Source organism: Salmo trutta, chromosome 30 (assembly GCF_901001165.1).
Source record: "Salmo trutta chromosome 30, fSalTru1.1, whole genome shotgun sequence".
Classification (NCBI taxonomy): Eukaryota; Metazoa; Chordata; class Actinopteri; order Salmoniformes; family Salmonidae; genus Salmo; species Salmo trutta.
Genome location: NC_042986.1, coordinates 37,156,407 through 37,179,994, shown reverse-complemented (window position 1 = coordinate 37,179,994; position 23,588 = coordinate 37,156,407). Strand labels below are relative to the sequence as shown.

Here is a 23,588-nt window from a genome sequence, read left to right as displayed (position 1 = left end):
GTTTTAAATATACTTAAGTATCAAAAGTAAATGGGATTGCTAAAATGTACTTAACCCTTGTGTGGTGTTCATGTTTTTGTTATTCACCCAATGTTCGCGGGTCTGATGGACGCACAACGTTATTGGGTTTTTAAAACAATACAGCCATAACAATTTAGTAAAAATACGTAATACTTAGATGTTGACATATCAATTACAAGCAATATAGACAGCATGCGTGGTTAATATTTACCATTTACCTCTGCTACATCACATTTATCAATAAGTATTATTCGTTTTTTTATATAAAATGTGATTTTTGTCAACAAAAATAATCAAGAAGTGGGTGGAATAAATCATGCTTATCTTGAACAAATATAAATGAAACAAGGTTTTCATCGCTATTGATGTTTATTGCTTTGAACTGAACAAATTGGAAGGACTCATTTTACATACAGTATTTTATGGAAATGATAAATGAGCCCCATTGAACACAAATCAAGGCTGGTCTAGACACCACTTGAGGGACAGAGTTTTACTGTGTGTGTTGTGAATGTATTTCTTTCACTTGATGCAGGTGTACTGTGTCTTCCTGTCCTTCTTATGTCCACACACATCACAACGTTTCTTCTTGTTGCTACCGGCTGCAGTCCAGAATGATGAAAACACTTCGTTCAGGAGTTTTACTAACATCTCACTCACTCACTCACTCACTCACTCACTCACTCACTCACTCACTCACTCACATATATAGTTACAGCAGGCCAAGGTAGGAGAGTCACACACACACACAACAACATCACTCACACTTACTATTGGAGTTGTTGGTTCTGTGGGTCGGGCGGATGGAGCACCAGCATCCTCCTGAATCCTCCTCACGATGGCTGCAGAAGCTGAGGTCCTTGGGATATGTTGCCTCCTCTGGATTTAAGGTCTCACCAACGTCTTGCCCAGCTCCTCGAGAAAGAGCTGTCTCCTCTGGAGCTTCCCTCTGTTCCAATCTGGGTTCAACTCCATCCAGATGACAAGCGCGTTGTACGCTAAGATGTCCAAGATGTTGAAGAATATCACAGGTGTCCAGCATAGGTTTCTTCTTTTGCAGCTGTAGCCAGTCACCAGCTTGTCTAAATTGTCCACCCCTCCTTTTGTGGCATTATAATCCATTATGATTTAGTTTTTTGCTGTTCCTGGCCACAGATTCTCCCATCCCTATGCAGCGTACTCATGAGTACCACATTTTTGCCTTTCTTTGGCACGTAGGACACTAGGGACGTGTCGGCCGTGAACACAAACTTAGAGGAATTGATAGGCCTGTTCCGTGTATTCAACAGCTACCATTGTCAGCTTCCTCTTGAGGAGCTCCTGTCCCAGCTTGTGCGAAGTAAAAAAGTTATCGCATGTTGTGGCCATGGAGTCCCTTTGTCACGTCCAGGACAACCCACATCCCTTGGTTCTTCTCAGGGACCACTTCATCTGGCTTCCCCGTATACACTTGCAAGTTCCATGCATATGATGAAGCAGCATCACAGGCAGCCAAGATCTTGATTCCATATTTTGTGGGTTTAGACGGTATGTACTGCCTGAAGGGCAGCGGCCCCTAAATGGCATAAGCTGCTCATCAACAGTAACGTTGGGCCCAGGGTTGTAAAACATGGGAGGCGGTCCACCTACTTGTCCCACACTGACCTGATTGCAGCTAGCTTGTGTCGTGTCTTTGGCTATGCCGGATTAAGTGATATGACATGCTATCCTATAAAATTATTTCTCTGTAATTAATATTACCTGATTAAGCTAATCAGGTGAATGTAATTAACTAGAAAGTCGGGGCACCACAAAATAATGTTTATAGAGCTTTTATCTTCCGAATAAACTCTTAAAGACCTAGTCATCTTTTACATCAATAGCAGTCAATATTTAATCGTCACCTTGTTTAGTCTCATCTGAAAGTTGTAAATTCTTGGTTATCTTCACGAACCCTGGCTAACAAGTTGAATCAGCAATACAAAACTTGGTTGAATTATTTATTTACTAAATACCTAAATAATCACATAGAATGGATCAACATTTATTTAATGTATTGTAATAACATTGTGTAGGTTCTCGCAAGACATTGTGTAGTTTCACACACACTACAAAGGGTAAAGAGTGCGAGAAAAGAGAGAGACAGGCAGACAGGCAGGGAGACAGACAGGTTATTGGTGATATGTTGAAACAGCAGGCCCAGGGAGGAGGAAGACAGGATGAAGGAACAAAGCTAACCTTTGTTTCATTTTTACTTGTCCCCCCCCCCCCCCCCCCCCACACACACACACACACACTTTTCCTAGCCTCAGGTCCAGTGTACCCGAACACCACATATGTAATATAAATGTATACAGTAGGGGGATGCACAGTGTGCACTCACTGAAAATGTGTTTTTTTTACATGTTCTTCACAAAACCCTTTTTATTTTAGTAAACATTGAAAATGGGTCCCACAGACCTGAACACCACTCAAGAGTTAAGTATCAAAAGTAAAAGTATAAACCATTTCAAATTCCTTATATTAAGCAAACCAGACGACACCATTTAAAAATGAAAATGTATTGACGGATTGACACTACAGCACTCAGACATAACTTACAAACAAAGCATGTGTGTTTAGTGAGTCTGCCAGATCAGAGGTAGTAGGGGATGACCAGGGATGTTCTCTTGATAAGTGTGTAAATTTGACAATTTTCCTGTCAAAATGTAAGAAGTACTTTTGTGTGTCAGGCAAAATGTATGGAGTAAAAAGTATATTATTTTCTTTAGGAATGTAGTGAAGTAAAAGTAAAGTACGGATAACCCCCCAAAAAACGACTTAAGTAGTGCTTTCAAGTGTTTTCACTTCGGTACTTTACTCCTCTGCTCCAGACCGACGGTCTGCGAGGACAGAACACTGCCACTCAACACCCCCTGCAGCTGTTCTGCAGTAAAACCTCGCAATCCCAAGTATTTCTCTGCCGCTGCCACCACAACCTCTATTTTCTGTGACTTTTGATCCATTTCTGCAGTACAATTGACAACCATAGCTATGAATGCCAAGAAATCTACCTTACTGAAAGCACATATTCTTCCCATCACTCTCTATTAGTCTAAGCCTACTCACAGGAATCCTCTGTGTCCCATCTTCCTCTCCCACTCTCTTCACTGCTCGACACTTTCTGTACAACTCTGACCATAGCAACCTCAACCTGACTTTCTCTCAACGAACACCTCTGATCTTCAGCCCTATGGGCACCTCCACAACTTTATCCACTGAAACTACACACTCCTTCATCTCATGCCCTCCTGCACACTTTTCACATCTAGGACTCTCCCTCCTACATACTGCTGCAACATGCCCATCAACTTGACATCATAACAGTGATTACTCACCTCGAATTGGATGAAAAATGTTTCTTTAATGAGTCTGACACGAAGGATATACTGCTTTCTCGAGATCAGGCCCAAATACCGTAATTTGCGTGAAGAAAATATGGAAATACATGGGGTGGAGGTCAGGGTGTCTTGTGAGAATTTGTCGGCGAGTGAGTAAACCGCCACTACCATCCGTCCTATTGGCCAATGTGCAATCACTGGAGAAAAAACTGGATGATCTACGATCAAGACTATCCTACCAACGGGACATGAAAAACTGTAATATCTTATGTTTCACTGAGTCGTGGCTGAACGACGACATGGATAATATAGAGCTGGCTGGGTTTTCCGTGCATCGGCAGGACAGAGCATCTGGTAACACAAGGGGCAGGGTTGCGCGATGTCTAATAAAAAAGTATTGAGGTATTGCTCGCTTGAGGTAGAGTACCTCATGATAAGCTGTAGACCACACTATCTACCAAGAGAGTTTTCATCTATATTATTCGTAACCATCTATTTACCACCACAAACCGATGCTGGCACTAAGACCGCAATCAACGATCTGTATAAGGCCAAAAGCAAACAAGAAAATGCTCATTCAGAATCGGCGCTCCTAGTGGCCAGGGACTTTAATGCAGGCAAACTTAAATCCGTTTTACCTAATTTGTTCCAGCATGTCACATGTGCAACCAGAGGAAAAACAACTTGCACCAAACACAGAGATGCTTATACATTTCTCCCTCGCCCTCCATTTGGCAAATCTGACCATAATTATATCCTCCTAATTTCTGCTTACAAGCCAAAACTAAAGCAGGAAGTACCAGTGACTCACTCAATACGGAAGAGGTCAGATGACGCAGATGCTAAGCTACAGGACTGTTTTGCTAGCACAGACTAGAATATGTTCTGGGATTTATCAGATGGCATTGAGGAGTATACCACCTTAGTCACCAGCTTCATCAATAAGTGCATTGATGACGTTGTCCCCACGGTGACTGTACGTGCATATCCCAACCAGAAGCCATGGATTACAGGCAACATCCGCACTGAGCTAAGAGCGGGACTCTGACCCAGACGCTTATAAGAAATCCCGCTAAGCCCTCCGATGGACCATCAAACAAGCAAAGCATCAATACAGGACTAAGACTGAATCGTACTACCCCGGCTCCGACGCTCGTTGGATGTGGCAGGTCTTGCAAACTATTACGTACTACAAAAGGACGCCCAGCTGTGAGCTGCCCAGTGACACGAGCCTACCAGACGAGCTAAATGACATCTATGCTCGCTTCGAGGCAATAAACACTGAAGCATGCATGAGAGCACCAGCTGTTCTGGACGACTGTGTGATCACGCTCTCCGTAGCCAATGTGAGTAAGACCTTTAAACAGGTCAACATTCACAAGGCCGCAGGGCCAGACGGATTACCAGGACGCGAACTCCAAGCATGCGCTGACCAACTGGCAAGTGTCTTCACTGACATTTTCAACCTCTCCCTGACTGAGTCTGTAATACCTACATGTTACAAGCAGACCACCATAGCCCTGTGCCCAAGAACCCTAAGGTAACCTGTCTAAATGACTACCGACCCGTATCACTCACGTCTGTAGCCATGAAGTGCTTTGAAAGGCTGGTCATGGCTTACATCAACACCATCATCCCAGAAACCCTAGACCCACTCCAATTCGCATACCGCTCCAACAGAACCACAAATGACGCAATCTATGTTCAAATCAAATCAAATGTATTCATATAGCCCTTCTTACATCAGCTGATATCTCAAAGTGCTGTACAGAAACCCAGCCTAAAACCCCAAACAGCAAGCAATGCAGGTGTAGAAGCAATGCTGGTGTGTTGCACTCCACACTGCCCTTTCCCACCTGTACAAAAGGAACACCTACGTGAGAATGCTGTTCATTGACTACAGCTCACCGTTCAACACCATAGTGCCCTCAAAGCTCATTCCTAAGCTAAAGACCCTGGGACTAAACACCTCCCTCTGTAACTGGATCCTGGACTTCCTGACAGGCCGCCCCCATGTGGTAAGGGTAGGCAACAACACATCTGCCACGCTGATTCTCAACACGGGGGCCCCTCAGGGGTGCGTGCTTAGTCCCCTCCTGTACTCCCTGTTCACCCATGACTGTGTGGCCAAGTACAATTCCAACACCATCATTAAGTTTGCTGATGACACAAAGGTGGTAGGCCTGATCACATAGAATGATGAGACTGACTATAGGGAGGAGGTCAGAGACATGGCAGTGTGGTGCTAGGACAACAACCTCTCCCTCAACGTGATGAAGACAAAGGAGATTATTGTATACTACAGGAAATGGAGGGCCGAGCACGCCCCCATTCTTATCGATGGGGCAGTTGTTGAGCAGGTAGAGAGCTTCAATTTCCTTGGTGTCGACATCACCAACAAACTATCATCGTCCAAACACACCAAGACAGTTGTGAAGCGGGTACGACAATGCTTTTTCCCCCACAGGAGACTGAAGAGATTTGACATGGGCACTCAGAGCCTCAAAAAGTTATACAGCTGGACCATTGAGAGCATCCTGACTGGTTGCATCACCGCCTGGTATGGCAAATGCTCAGCCTCCGACCGCAAGGCGCTACAGAGGGCCAAGCTTCCTGCCATCCAAGACCTCTATACCAGGCAGTGTATAGAAAAAAAATGCCAAAGAATCTAGCCACCCTAGTCATAGACTGTTCTCTCTGCTACCACAATGCAAGCGGTACCGGAGCACCAAGTCTAAGTCCAAAAGGCTTCTTAACAGCTTCTACCCCCAAGCCATAAGACTGCTGAACAGCTAATCAAATGGGTACCCGGTCTATTGGCATTGCCCCTACCCGTACTGTTGGCATAGTCCCTTTATCCCTACCCTACATGTACATATTACCTAAATGACCTTGACTAACCTGTACCCCCGCACATTGACTCGGTACCGGTACCCCCTGTATATAGCCTTGTTATTGTTATTTTATTGTTACTCCATTTTTTTTTACTTTAGTTTAATTAGTAAATATTTTCTTAACTCTTTTTCTTAACTGCATTGTTGGTTAAGGGCTTGTCATGCGGCGTCACGCAGTTGCTAAGCTAATCACCACAGAGTACCTTTTTACAATCAGGGTATACATCGAGAAACCTTATTATTTCCCTCTAAAGTATGTAATGTCACGATTCCAAAGCTATATGATAGTAATGAGAACAAGTTAATTATCTAATACCTATATGTAATGTTGTACTTCATGTTGACGAAATTCAGGCTAATGTTGGGTTTTTGAGCTAGCGCCCAATTTACTCAAATTCCCTCTCTGAAGGAGAGCTCGCCGTGCGGCCCACTGACGACGCATGGGCAACGTACTGTACACAATGGCCTTTAATACGATCATAATTGAGTTTCTCCTCTCCTCGAAAGTAACTCTGCTGCCACTACTGCTTTAACCTGTTATGGATAAGTTACAAAATAATGATCTAAAGAGGATGAATCCTCACTGCAGAAAGAATAAATAGCGCAGAGAGCGCATCAATCTGTTACATGTTGATTTTTTCAGTGTATAAAAAAAAATTGTTGTCGCAGACCATCTCATAATTTGGCCAGGTAAAAAAAATGTTTGAACGCGCATTTCACAAATCTTTCGGGCTTTACATTGGTTATTTGCATAATTTTTTTCATGGTTCTAGGTTGATTTTTAAGCATTTTCAACTAAGAACCAAATGAGAATATCACCGCAAAGACTCGGAATGCTCGGGTCTGGAGCGAAGCGTCATCACCCCCTTCCCTCTTCAAAAGGAATTTTATTTAAAAAAAATATTTCACCTTTATTTAACCAGGTAGGCCAGTTGAGGACAAGTTCTCATTTACAACTGCGACCTGGCCAAGATAAAGCAAAGCAGTGCGACAAAAACAACAACACAGAGTTACACATAAACAAACAGTCAATAACACAAAAGAAAAGAAAATTAGAAAAATCTATGTAAATTGTGTGCAAATGTAGAAGAGTAAGGAGGTGAGGCAATAAATAGGCCCTAGAGGTCGAAAATAATTACAATTTAGCATTAATACTGGAGGGATAGATGTGCAGATGAGGATGTGCAAGTAGAGATACTGGGGTGCAAAAGATAAATAACAATATGGGGATGAGGTAGTTGGGTGTGCTATTTACAGGTACAGTGATCAGTAAGCTGCTCAGACAGCTGATGCTTAAAGTTAAAGAGGGATATATTTGACTCCAGCTTCAGAGATTTTTGCAATTCGTTCCAGTCATTGGCAGCAGAGAACTGGAAGGAAAGGCGGCCAAAGGAAGTGTTGGCTTTCGGCGTGACCAGTGAAATTAACCTGCTGGAGCGCGTGCTACGGGTGGATGTTGCTATGGTGACCAGTGAGCTGAGATAGGGTGGGGCTTTACCTAGCAAAGACTTATAGATGACCTGGAGCCAGTGGGTTTGGCGACGGATATGTAGTGAGGGCCAGCCAACGAGAGCATACAGGCCGCAGGGGTGGGTAGTATATGAGGCTTTGGTGATAAAACGGATGGCACTGTGATATCCAGTTTGCAGAGTAGAGTGTTGGGGGCTATTTTGTAAATGACATCGCTGAAGTCAAGGATCGGTAGGATAGTCAGTTTTACGAGGGTATGTTTGGCGGCATGAGTGAAGAAGGCTTTGTTGCAAAATAGGAAGCCGATTCTAGATGGATTGGAGATGCTTAATGTGAGTCTGGAAGGAGAGTTTACAGTGTAACTAGACACCTAGGTATTTGTAGTTGTCCACAAATTCTAAGTCAGAACCGTCCAGAGTAGTGATGCTAGTCGGGCAGGAGGGTGCAGGCAACAATCGGTTGAAGAACATGCATTTAAAAGCAGTTGGAGGCCATGGAAGGAGTGTTGTATGGCGTTGAAGCTCGTCTGGAGGTTAGTTAACACAGTGCCCAAAGAAGGGCCAGATGTATACAGAATGGTGTCGTCTGCGTAGAGGTGGATCAGAGAATCACCAGCAGCAAGGGCGACATCATTGATGTATACAGAGAAAACCTGAAATAAGCTGTTAAGATTTATTGTGTAATCCTTGATGATTTTCTTAAAATTGAATATTGAATGTGGAGGCATCACCAGCTGGAGCGCCCAGCTAGGTATGGATTTTACAAATTGTCAAATAAATTAAATCAATCAGAGTGGATCCAAAGATGTTCTACTTGATGATCTATCAGAGGTCCCTGCTCAGACGTTGCATGCATCAACCAATGGTGGCGTGCCACATCATCAACTGATTGCTAGAACATATGACATGCATGGTTAGGTAATACATAAAATAACTTTCCAGGCGTAGTAAGATCAGGAATGTTTCATTTAATGTCACATGCACAAGTACAGTGAAATGCCTTTCTAGCAAACTCAAAATGCAACAATTCAATAATCACTGGAAAAAAACACGAGGAACAAGAAATACACAAAGTAAGTAAGCATACTATATACAGGAAATATTTCAAAAGTAATTTCCAATACCATATTTACATGTTAAGTGATGGAGGTATATATGTATAGGGGTAAGGGGACTAGGCAACAGCATATAAGATAAACAGAGTAGCAGCAGCTTGCATGTGAGTGGGTGTGTAGAGTCAGTATAAATGTATGTGCATATTATGTGTGAGTGAGCAGATGGTGGAGTGTTTGTGTGTGTGTGTGTGTTGGAGTGACAGTGTGAGTGTGTAAGGCCCTGTGAGTGTGCATAGAGACAAATATTGAAATAAAAGGTAAATAAAGATACAAGGTAACTACTTTGTTAGCTATTTATCATATTGCTTGGGAATAGATGCTGTTCAGGAGCCTGCTGGTGTCAGACTTGATGCACCGGTACCTCTTGCTGTGCGGCAGCAGAGAAAATAGTCTATGGCTTGGGTGGTTGGGGTCTGACAATTTTTCACACCACCTGATATAGAGGTCCTGGATGGCGGGGGGCTCAGCCCCAGTGGTGTACTGGGTTGTCCGTACAACCCTCTGTGCGATCGAGGGCGGGTGCTATTGCCATACCAAGAAGTGATGCAGCCAGTCAATATGCTTACAATGGTACAGTTGTAGAACCTTTTGAGGATTTGAGGGCCCATGCCAAGCTTTCCTCCTGTGTCAGCAATGCCTGGGCAGAGGAACGTGCAGAGAGACAGACGCATCCGCTGTACCATAATCACACTTGCAAACATAACATTACAGACAGTTGAATGTTTGGGTGAGATGCTTGATAAATATTGATTCATTAACTGCTTGAAATATGTTTATTCTACAGATGTGTGCCTTCTACAAAGCACTAATAAGACTCTTACATTTTCAGATTGCTTTCCACTGAGGAGAAAAATTATAATTTTCTCAATGGAACAATTTAATAGTTTTGGAGATTTACTAGACAGTCTGGTGGATTGGTGTCATAGCCACTTCCCAAATATGTTTTATTGGTGTTTATTGTAAGTTAGGCAAAAAGTCCCAAATTAATTGATCGCCCACATGAAAATATGTGTTTATGTAAAAAGTATTATTTAAGAATTTGTAAAGCTGTCACGTAAGAATTACATGTTTATATTTTTTATTTAAAGATATTTGAGAAGTGGCCATGACTGACTCACATCTGTGTAGTTTGCTCACACTTTCCCCCCCCCGTGGAAGTCTCCTTCCTCGCTCTTCTCTAACAAATTAGTGTATAACAATTAGTGTATAATAACAAGTCAGAATGTTGAATAAACGTAATTTGAATTTGACCTGTTGTCCACTGATTTCATCCTTATGTGGGTGGAAATTAGAGACACAATATCCACAGGAAAGTGTTATTAACCAGACTTTTAGAACGCTGGTGTGTATATGGTTCTGTCGGTTTGTATTTCCAATCTACTGATGCATGCAAAGTAAACACTTGCACAATATATAAACAATTGCCAACCGAACCACAGATTAGCCATTATATATTAGCGGGCGATGTGCGGTCAAATTGCAAGCGAGCATTTTTCCCCGGATATCTCCTGTTACATTAGGCGATTGTTTACATCGTGTCCATCACATGCGAATACATCAGGAGAATGAAAATAGTTGACAAAACCATACACCCACCGGCGCTCAAAAAATTCTGCTAAATAATACTTTCCTTCAGATATATTTTCTAGAATTTCGATGCACATAAGGACCAACCGGTAGAGTACGTTCAAATATAATTGTATTCAACATTCTGGTTTGAGTGTTAAACTTTCCATATTTTTGCAGTGCATTTAGTCAGACCGTGTAACCAATAATCGGTAGCACGGTCATAGTAACAGTCACTGAGCTCTCTGCTGCTCCTAATATATATATATATATTTTTTAAATTAAAAAAACATTTTACTCCTACTGGTCAGCCGGTGTACTGGTAGATTCCAGTTTCCAAGAAGAAAAAAAGGAAGCGGATCGGGACATCAGCTGACAGGAAGATGTGTTAAAGGTGTGGTGAAAACTGATACCTGACCTACACCCAGCGGCAGCCGGACGGGACTTTTATCAAGGTGTTTAAACATTAGTTTAATTCAACACCCGTGTACCTGGAATTCACCAAATTCTCTTCAAACAAGGTAGACTAATGATATTCACTGTTTCTGTTCAAATATTATATCTTCACCTTGCTCACCAAAAGCTTCTAAATGTAATTCTGCTTCAATGCTTTTGTTGTTTCCTACAAACTATCATGGAGGAAATTGCCCCCCCCCCAAAATAATATAATAATTAACTACGCAAGTCGGTTAAGATCAAATTCTGATTTACAATGGCCTACCGGGGAACAGTGGGTTAACTGCCTTGTTCAGGTGCAGAACGACATGTTTTTACCTTGTCAGCTCAGGGATTCGATCCAGCAACTTTTCGGTTACAGGCCCAACGCTCTTCCTGCCGCTGAGTTTTGTCTGCTTCTTTTGAGTCTCTGTATCTAATCACTTTTCCGCTGGTGTGAATGTTTTTTATAGACAAATGTTGAATTCTCAGACTTATATCTAACTTTAACCACACACACACACGTTAGATCCTTCGTAGGAGCATCTTTAAATCTCAGAGCTGTTTCAAAAAAACAATCGCTATTAACGTTACACATAACGCCTGTCTCAGACGACTCCTACAACAGCGAAGTGCGTCAGATAGTTTTTTTACCCTCCCGCATCAGAATATGCTAAACATTAAAACCGAAATGACTGCATTAACCCTCCTGCTGTGTTCCGGTCGAATTGGACCGATTTACAAGTTCTCTCTCTGAAAAATGTCGTTCATTTAATCTGATTGTCATACGATTCCATGACTTTGTCCACACAGGGCATCTGAACATACAAAATACATGTTGATGATTTTCATTACATTTTGGGTGTTTTATTTAACCTTTGTACACCCTTGGTGTTCCCGGCCAAAAATGATCGGTCATTAGAAATTAATGAGTCAGACTACAATTAGTGTATAAAATTGAGTTCAGGCACATGCCCATTATTCCTCTCACAGAGGCATGTGTGTTTGAGCACACACACCTTACTCCCCTTCTTGGTTTCCATGGAAAACCCCACGGAAACCACATCTGTTGTCATTCTCACAAACAATAGTAACATTGTTTCAATAATATATAGAACTTTTCTCGCAGCTCTGGTATATATATATTTTTTTGAGGCCTTGCTCACAATTCATTCTGTGGCAGCACAATGACCAAACGATGAACTGTATGCGAGGCTCTTGATCATATCTTTGATCACGACACTGGTGAGAAGGAGAATCCTTGTTAAACTTTGACACAAAGTAGTCTGTGATAATTAGCACTGTCATCTGAGTATCTGTTTATAGTCAAAATAATACATTATGGTTTTTTTTTTATACGCAAATGACTTGTATGAGCTCAGGTCAGTGAGACCTATAGGCCATAAATAGCAAATAGAAGTTTAAAACTTGTAATGTTCACAAGAACTTAATACATCTAGACGTTCCGCTAGCGGAACACCGCTCCAATATCCAATGATGGGCGTGGCGCGAAATACAAATTCCTCTAAAATCCGAAAACTTCCATTTTTCAAACATATGACTATTTTACAGCATTTTAAAGACAAGACTCTCGTTAATCTAACCACACTGTCCGATTTCAAAAAGGCTTTACAACGAAAGCAAAACATTAGATTATGTCAGCAGAGTACCCAGCCAGAAATAATCAGACACCCATTTTTCAAGCTAGCATATAATGTCACAAAAACCTAGAAGACAGCTAAATGCAGCACTAACCTTTGATGATCTTCATCAGATGACAACCCTAGGACATTATGTTATACAATGCATGCATGTTTTGTTCAATCAAGTTCATATTTGTATCAAAAACCAGCTTTTTTACATTAGCATGTGACTTTCAGAACTAGCATACCCCCGCAAACCTCCGGTGAATTTACTAAATTACTCACGATAAACGTTCACAAAAAACATAACAATTATTTTAAGAATTATAGATACAGAACTCCTCTATGCACTCGATATGTCCGATTTTAAAATAGCTTTTCGGTGAAAGCACATTTTACAATATTCTCAGTAGATAGCCCAGCCATCACGGCTAGCTATTTAGACACCCGCCAAGTTTAGCACTCACCAAAATCAGATTTACTATTAGAAAAGTTTGATTACCTTTGATGTTCTTCGTCAGAATGCACTCCCAGGACTTCTACTTCAATAACAAATGTAGGTTTGGTCCAAAATAATCCATAGTTATGTTCCATCAGCGACGTTTTGTTCGTGCGTTCTAGACACTATCCGAATGGTAAATAAGGGTCGTGCGCATGGCGCATTTTGTGACAAAAGATTTCTAAATATTTCATTACCGTACTTCGAAGCATGTCAACCGCTGTTTAAAATCAATTTTTATGCCATTTTTCTCGTAAAAAAGCGATAATATTCCGACCGGGAATCTGCAATTAGGTAAACAGCCGAAAGAAAATACAGCACGGGGTCGACTCGGGCACGCGCCTAAGCCCTTTGTCCTCTGATAGACCACTTAGCAAAAGCGCTCGTGTGTTTCAGCCAGGGCTTTGAATTACGTCATTCAGCTTTTTCCTGGGCTCTGAGGGCCCATGGAAGCCGTAGGAAGTGTCACGTAACAGCAGAGATCCTTTGTAATGGATAGAGATAATCAAGAAGGGGAAGAAATGGTCAGACAGGGTACTTCCTGAACAGAATCTTCTCATGTTTTGGCCTGCCAAATGAGTTCTGTTATACTCAGACACCATTCAAACAGTTTTAGAAACTTTGGAGTGTTTTCTATCCAAAGCTAATAATTATATGCATATTCTAGTTTCTGGGCAGGAGTAATAATCAGATTAAATCAGGTATGTTTTTTATCCAGCTGTGAAAATACTGCCCCCTATCCATAACAGGTTAAGTTGATTAAAAAGATCTCACACATCATTAGGGGATTAATATGTATTATTATTGATTTATAATCAGCTATAATGGGGTGGTCATTTTGGACCGGGAACACAGAATTAGTTAACATGAAATTAACACAACAGGTGGGTTAAGAGTCTACAGTAGTCTATAGGCCTATCATATTGAAATACATTTTAATGTTAAATCAATTGAGTTCTATTTTGATACTTGTATGCTACTGTCTGTAATTTCTCAAATGATTATAACGGCGATTCTGATCCAACCATTAATTCATACATTGTTTGTTGTGCCCCTGGCCTGAGAGGATGGAAGTTCAACATGTAGCTAGATGTAGAAGGCTAATGTTAACTAGCTAACGTTGCCCATGAATGGAAGTTAGGCTAACGAGCAAGCATTTTAGCCAGGTAGCCTAGGACAACAAAAAGAAGCGTATGACAGTGATAGACCGTTTCATCAACATGAAAGAGGATGACATTGGCGTTTCTCTACAAGTAGGGTGAGTCAACATGCTTTTTTTTAACTTGCACAAACACACAGATGTAAAGTACTTAGGTAAAAATATTTGAAAGTACTACTTTTTTTGGTATTTGTACTTCTACTTATTTGACAACTTTATACTTTTACTTCACTACATTCCTGAAGAAAAGTATGTACATTTTCCCTGACACCTAAAACTACTTTTTACATTTTGAATGCTTAGCAGGACAGGGAAATGGTCTAATTCAGACTTATCAAGAGAACATCCCTGGTCATCCCTACTGCCTCTTATCTGGTGGACTCACTAAACACATGGTTTGTCTGCATTTCTAAATTATGTCTGAGGGTTGGAGCTTGCCCTGGCTGTCTGGTTTGCTTTATACACTGCTCAAAAAAATAAAGGGAACACTTAAACAACACAATGTAACTCCAAGTCAATCACACTTCTGTGAAATCAAACTGTCCACTTAGGAAGCAACACTGATTGACAATACATTTCACATGCTGTTGTGCAAATGGAATAGACAATAGGTGGAAATTTATAGGCAATTAGCAAGACACCCCCAATAAAGGAGTGGTTCTGCAGGTGGTGACCACAGACCACTTATCAGTTCCTATGCTTCCTGGCTGATGTTTTGGTCACTTTTGAATACTGGTGGTGCTTTCACTCTAGTGGTAGCATGAGACGGAGTCTACAGCCCACACAAGTGGCTCAGGTAGTGCAACTCATCCAGGATGGCACATCAATGCGAGCTGTGGCAAGAAGGTTTGCTGTGTCTGTCAGCGTAGTGTCCAGAGCATGGAGGCGCTACCAGGAGACAGGCCAGTACATCAGGAGACGTGGAGGAGGCCGTAGGAGGGCAACAACCCAGCAACAGGACCGCTACCTCCGCCTTTGTGCAAGGAGGAGCAGGAAAAGCACTGCCACAGGCCTGCAAAATGACCTGCAGCAGGCCACAAATGTGCGTGTCTGCTCAAACGGTCAGAAACAGACTCCATGGGGTGGTATGAGGGCCCGACGTCCACAGGTGGGGGTTGTGCTTACAGCCCAACACCGTGCAGGACGTTTGGCATTTGCCAGAGAACACCAAGATTGGCAAATTCGCCACTGGCGCCCTGTGCTCTTCACAGATGAAAGCAGGTTCACACTGAGCACATGTGACAGACGTGACAGAGTTTGGAGACGCCGTGGAGAATGTTCTGCTGCCTGCAACATCCTCCAGCATGACCGGTTTGGCGGTGGGTCAGTCATGGTGTGGGGTGGCATTTCTTTGGGGGGCCGCACAGCCCTCCATGTGCTCGCCAGAGGTAGCCTGACTGCCATTAGGTACCGAGATGAGATCCTCAGACCCCTTGTGAGACCATATGCTGGTGCGGTTGGCCCTGGGTTCCTCCTAATGCAAGACAATGCTAGACCTCATGTGGCTGGAGTGTGTCAGCAGTTCCTGCAAGAGGAAGGCATTGATGCTATGGACTGGCCTGCCCGTTCCCCAGACCTGAATCCAATTGAGCACATCTGTGACATCATGTCTCGCTCCATCCACCAACGCCACGTTGCACCACAGACTGTCCAGGAGTTGGCGGATGCTTTAGTCCAGGTCTGGGAGGAGATCCCTCAGGAGACCATCCGCCACTTCATCAGGAGCATGCCCAGGCGTTGTAGGGAGGTCATACAGGCACGTGGGGGCCACACACACTACTGAGCCTCATTTTGACTTGTTTTAAGGACATTACATCAAAGTTGGATCAGCCTGTAGTGTGGTTTTCCACTTTAATTTTGAGTGTGACTCCAAATCCAGACCTCCATGGGTTGATAAATTGGATTTCCATTGATTATTTTTGTGTGATTTTGTTGTCAGCACATTCAACTATGTAAAGAAAAAAGTATTTAATAAGATTATTTATTTCATTCAGATCTAGGATGTGGTGTTTAAGTGTTCCCTTTATTTTTTTGAGCAGTATACATAATTTTCATAGTCATGGAACGCTTTGTGTAAGTGTATTTTTCTCCATCCACCCCTGATTCGGAATATACACTTTTCATATTTTTGGCATGCTTGGTTCAACAGCTATTGACAAACTGAATATCCAATATAAAACCAATTTTGTCTGCACTGGGGCGCGTCACTTCAGTCGGTGCTCGGTAGAGAGCGCCACTAAGGGCAGTGGCACTCTCGCAACTTCGACTGTAGAACTACAATCACGTCTGACAAGGCCCAGGGGTGGGAAAATGAACCCAATTACCATATTTCAGTAAAAGTATAAAGATGCCTTAATAGAAAATGACAAGTGAAAGTCACCCAGTAAAATACTACCTGAGTAAGTCAGTGTTTTGGTTTTGAATATACTTATGTATCAAAAGTAAATATTTGAGCAATTACCTACTTAAGTATCAAAAGTAAGTGTAAATCATTTAAAATTCCTTATATTAAGCAAACCAGACGACACCATTACCTTGTTTTATTTACGGATAGCCAGGGGTACACTCCAACACTGAGGCAGTAGGGATGACCAGGGATGTTCTCTTGATAAGTGTGTCAATTTGACCATTTTCCTGACCTGCTAAGTATTCAAAATGTAACAAGTACTTTTGGGTGTCAGAAAATGTATGGTGTAAAAAGTACATTTTCTTTAATGTAGTTAAGTAAATTGTCAAAAATATAAATAGTACAGATACTACTTAAGTGCATTTACATAAATATACTGAAAAATATAAATGCAATGTAAAGTGTTGGTTTCATTAGCTGAAATAAGATCCCAGAAATGTTCCATATGCACAAAGTTTCTCTCAAAATTGTGCACAAATGTTTATCCCTGTTAGTGAGCATTTCTCCTTTGCCAAGATAATCCATCCACCTAACAGGTGTGGCATATCAAGAAGCTGATTAAACGGCATGATCATTACAAAGGTGCACCTTGTGTTGGACAATAAAAGGCCAATTTTGTAGTTTTGTCACAACACAATGCCACAGATGTCTCAAGTTGAGGGAGCGCGCAATTGGCATGCTGACTGCAGGAATGTCCACGAGCTGTTGCCAGAGGATTGATTGTTAATTTCTCTACTATAAGCTGCTACCAATATCGTTTCTGAGAATTTGGCAATGTGAAACTGCATTTTATCTTTTGGCAATTTGAATGCACAGAGATACCGTGATGAGATCCTGAGGCCTGTTGTGCCATTCATCCGCCGTCATCACCTCATGAAAATGCACAGGCCCATGTTGAAACGATCTGTACACAATTCCTGGAAGCTGAACATGTCCCAGTTCTTCCATGGCCTGAATACTCAGACATGTCACCCATTGAGCATGTTTGGGATGCTCTGGCTCGACGTGTACAACAGCATGTTCCAGCCAATTTCCAGCAACTTCACAAAGCCATTGAAGAGGAGTGGGACAACATTCCACAGGCCACAATCAACAGCTTGATCAACTCAATGTGACGATGTCACGCTGCATGAGACAAATGGTCACATTACTGACTGGTTTTCTGATCCACGCCCCTACTTTAATAAAAATAATAATAATGTTTAAGGTAGCTGACCAACCAATGCATATCTGTATTCCCAGTCATGTGAAATCCATAGATTAGGCCCTAACTTATTTTCCTTATGAACTAACTCTGTAAAATCTTTGGAATTGTTGCGTTTATACACGATATGACCAAAAATAGACACCTGCTCATCGAACATCTCATTCCAAAATCATGGGCATTAATATGGAGTTGGTTCCCCCTTTGCTGTAATAACAGCCTCCATTCTTCTGGGAAGGCTTTCCACTAGATGTTGCAACATTGCTGCGGGGACTTGCTTCCATTCAGCCATGAGCGTTAGTGAGGTCTGGCACTGACGTTGGGCGATTAGGACTGGCAATTCTTCCCAAAGGTGTTTCGATGGGGTTGAGGTCAGGGCTCTGTGCAGGCCAGTCAAATTCTTCCACACCGATCTGGACAAACCATTTCTGTATGGACCTTGCTTTATGCATGGGGGCATTGTCGTGCTGAAACGGGAAAGGGCCTTCCTCAAACTGTTGTCACAAAGTTGGAAGCACAGAATTGTGTAGAATGTCATTGTATGCTGTTTTTGTGAAAATTTCCCTTCACTGGAAATAAGGGGCCTAGCCCAAACCATGAAAACCAGCCCCAGACCATTATTCCTCCTCCACCAAATGTTATAGTTGGCATTATGCATTCGGGCAGATGGCGTTCTCCTGGTATTCATCTGCCAGATGGTGACAAGTGATTCATCACTTCAGAGAATGCGTTTCCGGAGTCCTATGGTGGCAGCTTTACACCACTCCAGCTCACGCTTGGCATGGTGATCTTAAGCTTGTGTGCGGATGCTCTGTCATGGAAACCTATTTCATGAATCTCCCGACGAACAGTTATTGTGCTGACGTTGCTTCCAGAGGCAGTTTGGAACTACGTAGTGAGTGTTGCAACAGAGGCCAGATTTTTCCGAGCTACACGCTTCAGCACTTGGCGGTCTCGTTCTGTGGCCTATCACTTCGCTGCTGAGCTGTTTCTCCTAGACTTTTCCACTTCACAATAACATCACTTACAGTTGACCGGGGCAGCTCTAGCAGGGCAGAAATGCCACGTTGGCGGTCACTGAGCTTTTCAGGAAGGCCGTTCTATTGCCAATGTTTGTTTATGGAGTTTGCATGGCTGTGTGCTAAATGTTGTACACCGGTCAGCAACGGTTATGGCTGAATCCACTCATTTGAAGGGGAGTACACATGCGTGTGTGCGCACATGTACAGTGCATTCGGGAAGTATTCAAACCCCTTGACGTTTTCCACATTTTGTTACGTTACAGCCTTGTGCTAAAATTGATTAAATCGCCCCCCCCCCCATCAATCTACACACACTACCCTATAATGACTAAGCAAAAACAGGTTTAGAAAAGATATCAAATTTAACAAAAATAAACTGATGTAAAAGTATTCAGACCTTTTACTCAGTACTTTGTTGAAACACCTTTGGCAGCGATTACATCATTGAGTCTTCTTGGGTATGACACTACAAGCTTGGCACACCTGTATTTGGGGAGTTTCTCTCATTCTTTTCTCCAGATCCTCCAGACACAGCTATTTTCAGGTCAAGAGATGTTCGATCGGGTTCAAATCCGGGCTCTGGCTGGGCCACTCAAGGACATTTGGAGACTTGTCCCGAAGCCATTCCTGTGTTGTCTTGGCTGTGTGCTTAGGGTTGTTGTCCTGTTGGAAAGTGAACCTTGGCCCCAGTCTGAGGTCCTGAGCATTCTGGAGCAGGTTTTCATCAAGGATCTCTCTCTGTACTTCATCTTTCCCTCGATCCTGACTAGTCTCCCAGTCCCTACCGCTGAAAAAAATCTCCACAGCACGATGCTGCCATAACCATGCTTCACAGTAGGGATGGTGCCAGGTTTCCTCCAGATGTGATGCCGAGAATCTTGTTTCTTATGGTCTGAGAGTCTTTAGGTGCCTTTTGGCAAACTCCAAGCAGGCTGTCATGTGCCTTTTACTTAGGAGTGGCTTCTGTCTGGCCACTCTACTATAAAGGCTTGATTGGAGTGCTGCAGAGATGGGAGAACCTTCCAGAAGGACAACCATCTCCACAGAGGAACTCTGGAGCTCTGTCAGTGACCATCGGGTTCTTGGTCATGGCCTTGACCAAGGCCCTTCTCCCCCGATTTGCTCAGTTTGTCTGGGCGGCCAGCTCTAAGAGTCTTGGTGGTTCCAAACTTCTTCCATTTAAGAATGATGGAGGCCACTGTGTTCTTGGGGACCTTCAATGCTGCAGAAATGTTTTGGTACCCTTTCCCAGATCTGTGCCTCGACACAATTCTGTCTCGGAGCTCTGGACAATTCCTTCGACCTTCATGGCTTGTTTTTTTGCTCTGTCAACTGTGGGACCTTATATAGACAGGTGTGTGCCTTTCCAAATCATGTCCAATCAATTGAATTTACCACAGGTTGGAATCCAATCAAGTTGTAGAAACATCTCATGGATGATCAATGGAAACAGGATGCATCTGAACTCAAATGAGTCTCATAGCAAAGGGTCTGAAATACTTATGTAAGTTTTATTTTTAATACATTTGCAAAAATGTCTAAACCAGTTTTTGCTTTGTCATTATGGGATGTTTTGTGTAGAATGAAGAAAATGAATATCGTACATTTTAGAATAAGGCTGTAACAATGTGGAACAAGGGAAGGAGTCTGAATACTTTCCGACTGCACTGTGTATATGTATTGTTCAGTGTAGTAAAAACATAATGTATGACCAGTAATCTCACATATTTTCCATTCACAGCAAGCAGCTCAGTCATGACTTGCCACTCTCCTCTCCTCCTCCTTCTCGTTGGTATTTTTGGGCCATGTTCAAGCTTCAAGATCTGTGCCTTCAATGTCCAGAACTTCGACGATGCCAAATCGGCCAACTTCAGGGTGATGCACACTCTGACCAGGGTGAGACTCTGCCTCGTCTTTTCACAATCATACAGTTGCTATTCATGACGACTGGTCCAGGAAGGATCTAAACTCAAATGTTTTAACTATAGTTCCATACTGTTGGATAAATCAGTCTCAATTACTTTATTATAATAATCCAGGTATCTTTCCGTGATTTAGACATTCTTGTTCTAATGGTTGATTGTCCACAGATTGTGTCTCGCTGTGACATCTGTCTCCTTCAGGAGGTTAAAGACGCACAAGGCAATGCCACTAAAGCTTTGGTGGAAGCACTCAACAGGTACAGTTGCATCTAGATACTGTTACCATAGAAAGAGAATCCATTGAATTCTATTTGACTGTAACAAGTACTCTACCTCAGGCGTATTCCAATCTTATCCTACGAGGTCCGGAGAGTGATGGGTTTTCTGTTCTTCCTGATAACTAAAACAGTCTCTGGGAGGGGGGAAAGCAGTGGAACTGCCTTAGAGGTCCGGATTTCAATTTGAGGGATCTTCCTCATGCACCGTTCAGTCATGCATATATATATATATATATATTTTTGTATTCCTTGATTGTTTCCTATAAAAAAGTGTATTGCGGCTTTTGTTAAATGCACTTTAAATAAATTGTGATTTTGATTATAAAGAAAATAATTTATGATAAGTCTTTTCACTTAATTTATGGACCAACCCTTTGTTAATTTCTTCATAGATATGATGCCTATCACTATAAATCTGTTTCCAGTGGAGTTCTGGGGCGAACACCTCAGGACCAGGAGCAATACGTCTATCTGTACAGGTAAGGGAAGCTTTCTTTTACATCTATTTCAGCTCTTCATTCATTTAGAAATGCTACTCTCGTGACGTAAACTTGCATTCATTTGAGATCCTAAATATGCCGCCTCCGCAGTCCTAACCTTTTGAATCTCGGCCCTACATGCTATTTAAACGTTGTCACCCTGCTTGACTTTAAGCCTCAACAAATGGTGCTATAACTGCCTCCACAGGAATGAAACCGTAGAGTTGACGGATCAGTACCAGTACGTCGACAGAAAGGAGGGGAATGTGGCTGCATTCTCCAGAGACCCCTTTGTTGTTAGATTTCAAGCCAAGGAAACAGGTTAGTTAAGTTCATGAGAATTTGAAATTCAATGTGTACTGTTTGGATAACTTCCAATGATCTTCCTCTGAACAGTGATTGGAGACTTTGCTCTGATCCCGCTGCACACTATGGCCTCTGATGCAATCAAGGAGATTGACAAGCTCTACGATGTCTTTGAGGAAATCAAAATGAAGTGGAATACTGAGGTGAGGCATGACAGCTACCTGTTGGTGTTTCTGTTTGGTTCTTATTTTTCATAGATGAATGCAGTTACTGTTATCTGTCATGCTACATGATTCTGAATATCTAACTTTTGGAACATACTCCTCTCACCAATATAATGCCACTCTGTATCATAGGCCGTGATGTTCCTTGGAGCCTTCAATGCTGGTTGTGGGCACATGACCCGGCAGGACAAGACGAACATCCGACTCTTCTCAATACCTGGATTTTTCTGGTTGATCAGGGACCAGGTGGACACCACTGTTGGGGATACTGCCAGCTGTGCCTATGACAGGTGGGTGGAAATTTGAAATGAAGGCATTTTGATTATAAACAATCTGTATTGATGTATCCAATAACATATTACTCTTCAGCTCTATTTGACACTTTGTTTTTCTTAGGATTGTGGTACATGGAGAACGCTTCCTGAAGGCCATCAAACCTTATTCAGCTCAGGTCTTCAACATTGCCAACGAGTATAAACTCTCAAAGGAAAGGGTAATACTTCCCTTTCCTCTTTACAAACAACATTTTCATTTAACCTTTCAAACTCCTATCCATCTTCAAAAAAGCACCAGGAGAAGATGTAACATCCCAGACATGCTGAAGTCACCTGTTTTATGTCTGTTTCCTGTGTCATAGATGTCATGACACAGAATAAACTGATCTCCAAATTTCAGGTTCTGGAAGTGAGTGACCACTTCCCTATTGAGGTGGAGCTGAAGACTAAATCGTCAGGGCAGCTTCAAGCTCCGGTTCAGCCTCTCCTGCTAATTGCTCTCTCTGTCATCACCTCCGCCCTGCACATCTTACCTTCAACCAGTATGGTGTGAGGAGGACTGATGGTCTTCTCCAGAGTATGGATCATAGAAATTTATAATTCATTCTAATTCAATGGTATGGACATCTAAAACTTCAATGAGCAGCTGGTTCACTCATGCAAGGGTTTGTCAAACCTATCCCTGGGTACCTCTAGATGCTTCACTATTTTGCTGTGGCCCTGAACTTGCTCACCTGATTCATCTAATCAAGATGTTGATGATTAGTTGCTACGTTTAATCAGGTGTGCTAGCGTGGAACTACTGGGGGTCCCTGAGGAGAGGTTTGAGAACCACTGCTCTAATAAACAGTGATTCCGTCTTTGACTGGTCCCCATGAGATTGCAGACATTTTAGAGACAGCAACATTTATCACTACACAAATTGACAGAATAATCTCCTTTCAATTCATATCTATGGATTTGCTCTGGTGTTGGATTGCTGATCCCAGTTTTGCTCTGCTCTGACATGTAGTTTCAGGTATTTGACATATAATATCTTGAATGGAAGGCTACAGATTCCAGAAGCCACTACTTCTGCATTTAGTAACATCTATTTTGTAAATTAATGGTTGCAATATTTCAAATTCATTTAGGTTTTTTAAAACATTCTATTATGTAATGTGGTTTTTACATTGTCACTGTAAATGTTCAATGCATGTATTGTACACAGTATTTGAATAAAACTTGATTTTAAAACAAAGTAGGCCACATTTCGTTTGAGGATCTGTCTACCCAAACCATCCAGACCACTAGGCGGAAGTAAGTACGGGT

At 42.2% G+C, this 23,588-nt stretch overlaps 1 protein-coding gene across 1 annotated transcript; it reads left to right on the top strand.

The window, feature by feature from the left end:
* Positions 1–10,730: 10,730 nt before the first annotated feature.
* On the top strand, positions 10,731–23,517 carry LOC115168615 (deoxyribonuclease gamma). Its single transcript, XM_029724066.1, has 9 exons — positions 10,731–10,945; positions 20,535–20,689; positions 20,884–20,972; positions 21,386–21,472; positions 21,681–21,793; positions 21,869–21,981; positions 22,135–22,292; positions 22,399–22,495; positions 22,678–23,517. Exons 2-9 carry the CDS (start codon positions 20,549–20,551, stop codon positions 22,828–22,830), a joined length of 951 nt encoding a protein of 316 aa, XP_029579926.1. The 5' UTR covers positions 10,731–10,945; positions 20,535–20,548; the 3' UTR covers positions 22,831–23,517.
* The last annotated feature ends 71 nt before the right edge of the window (positions 23,518–23,588 follow it).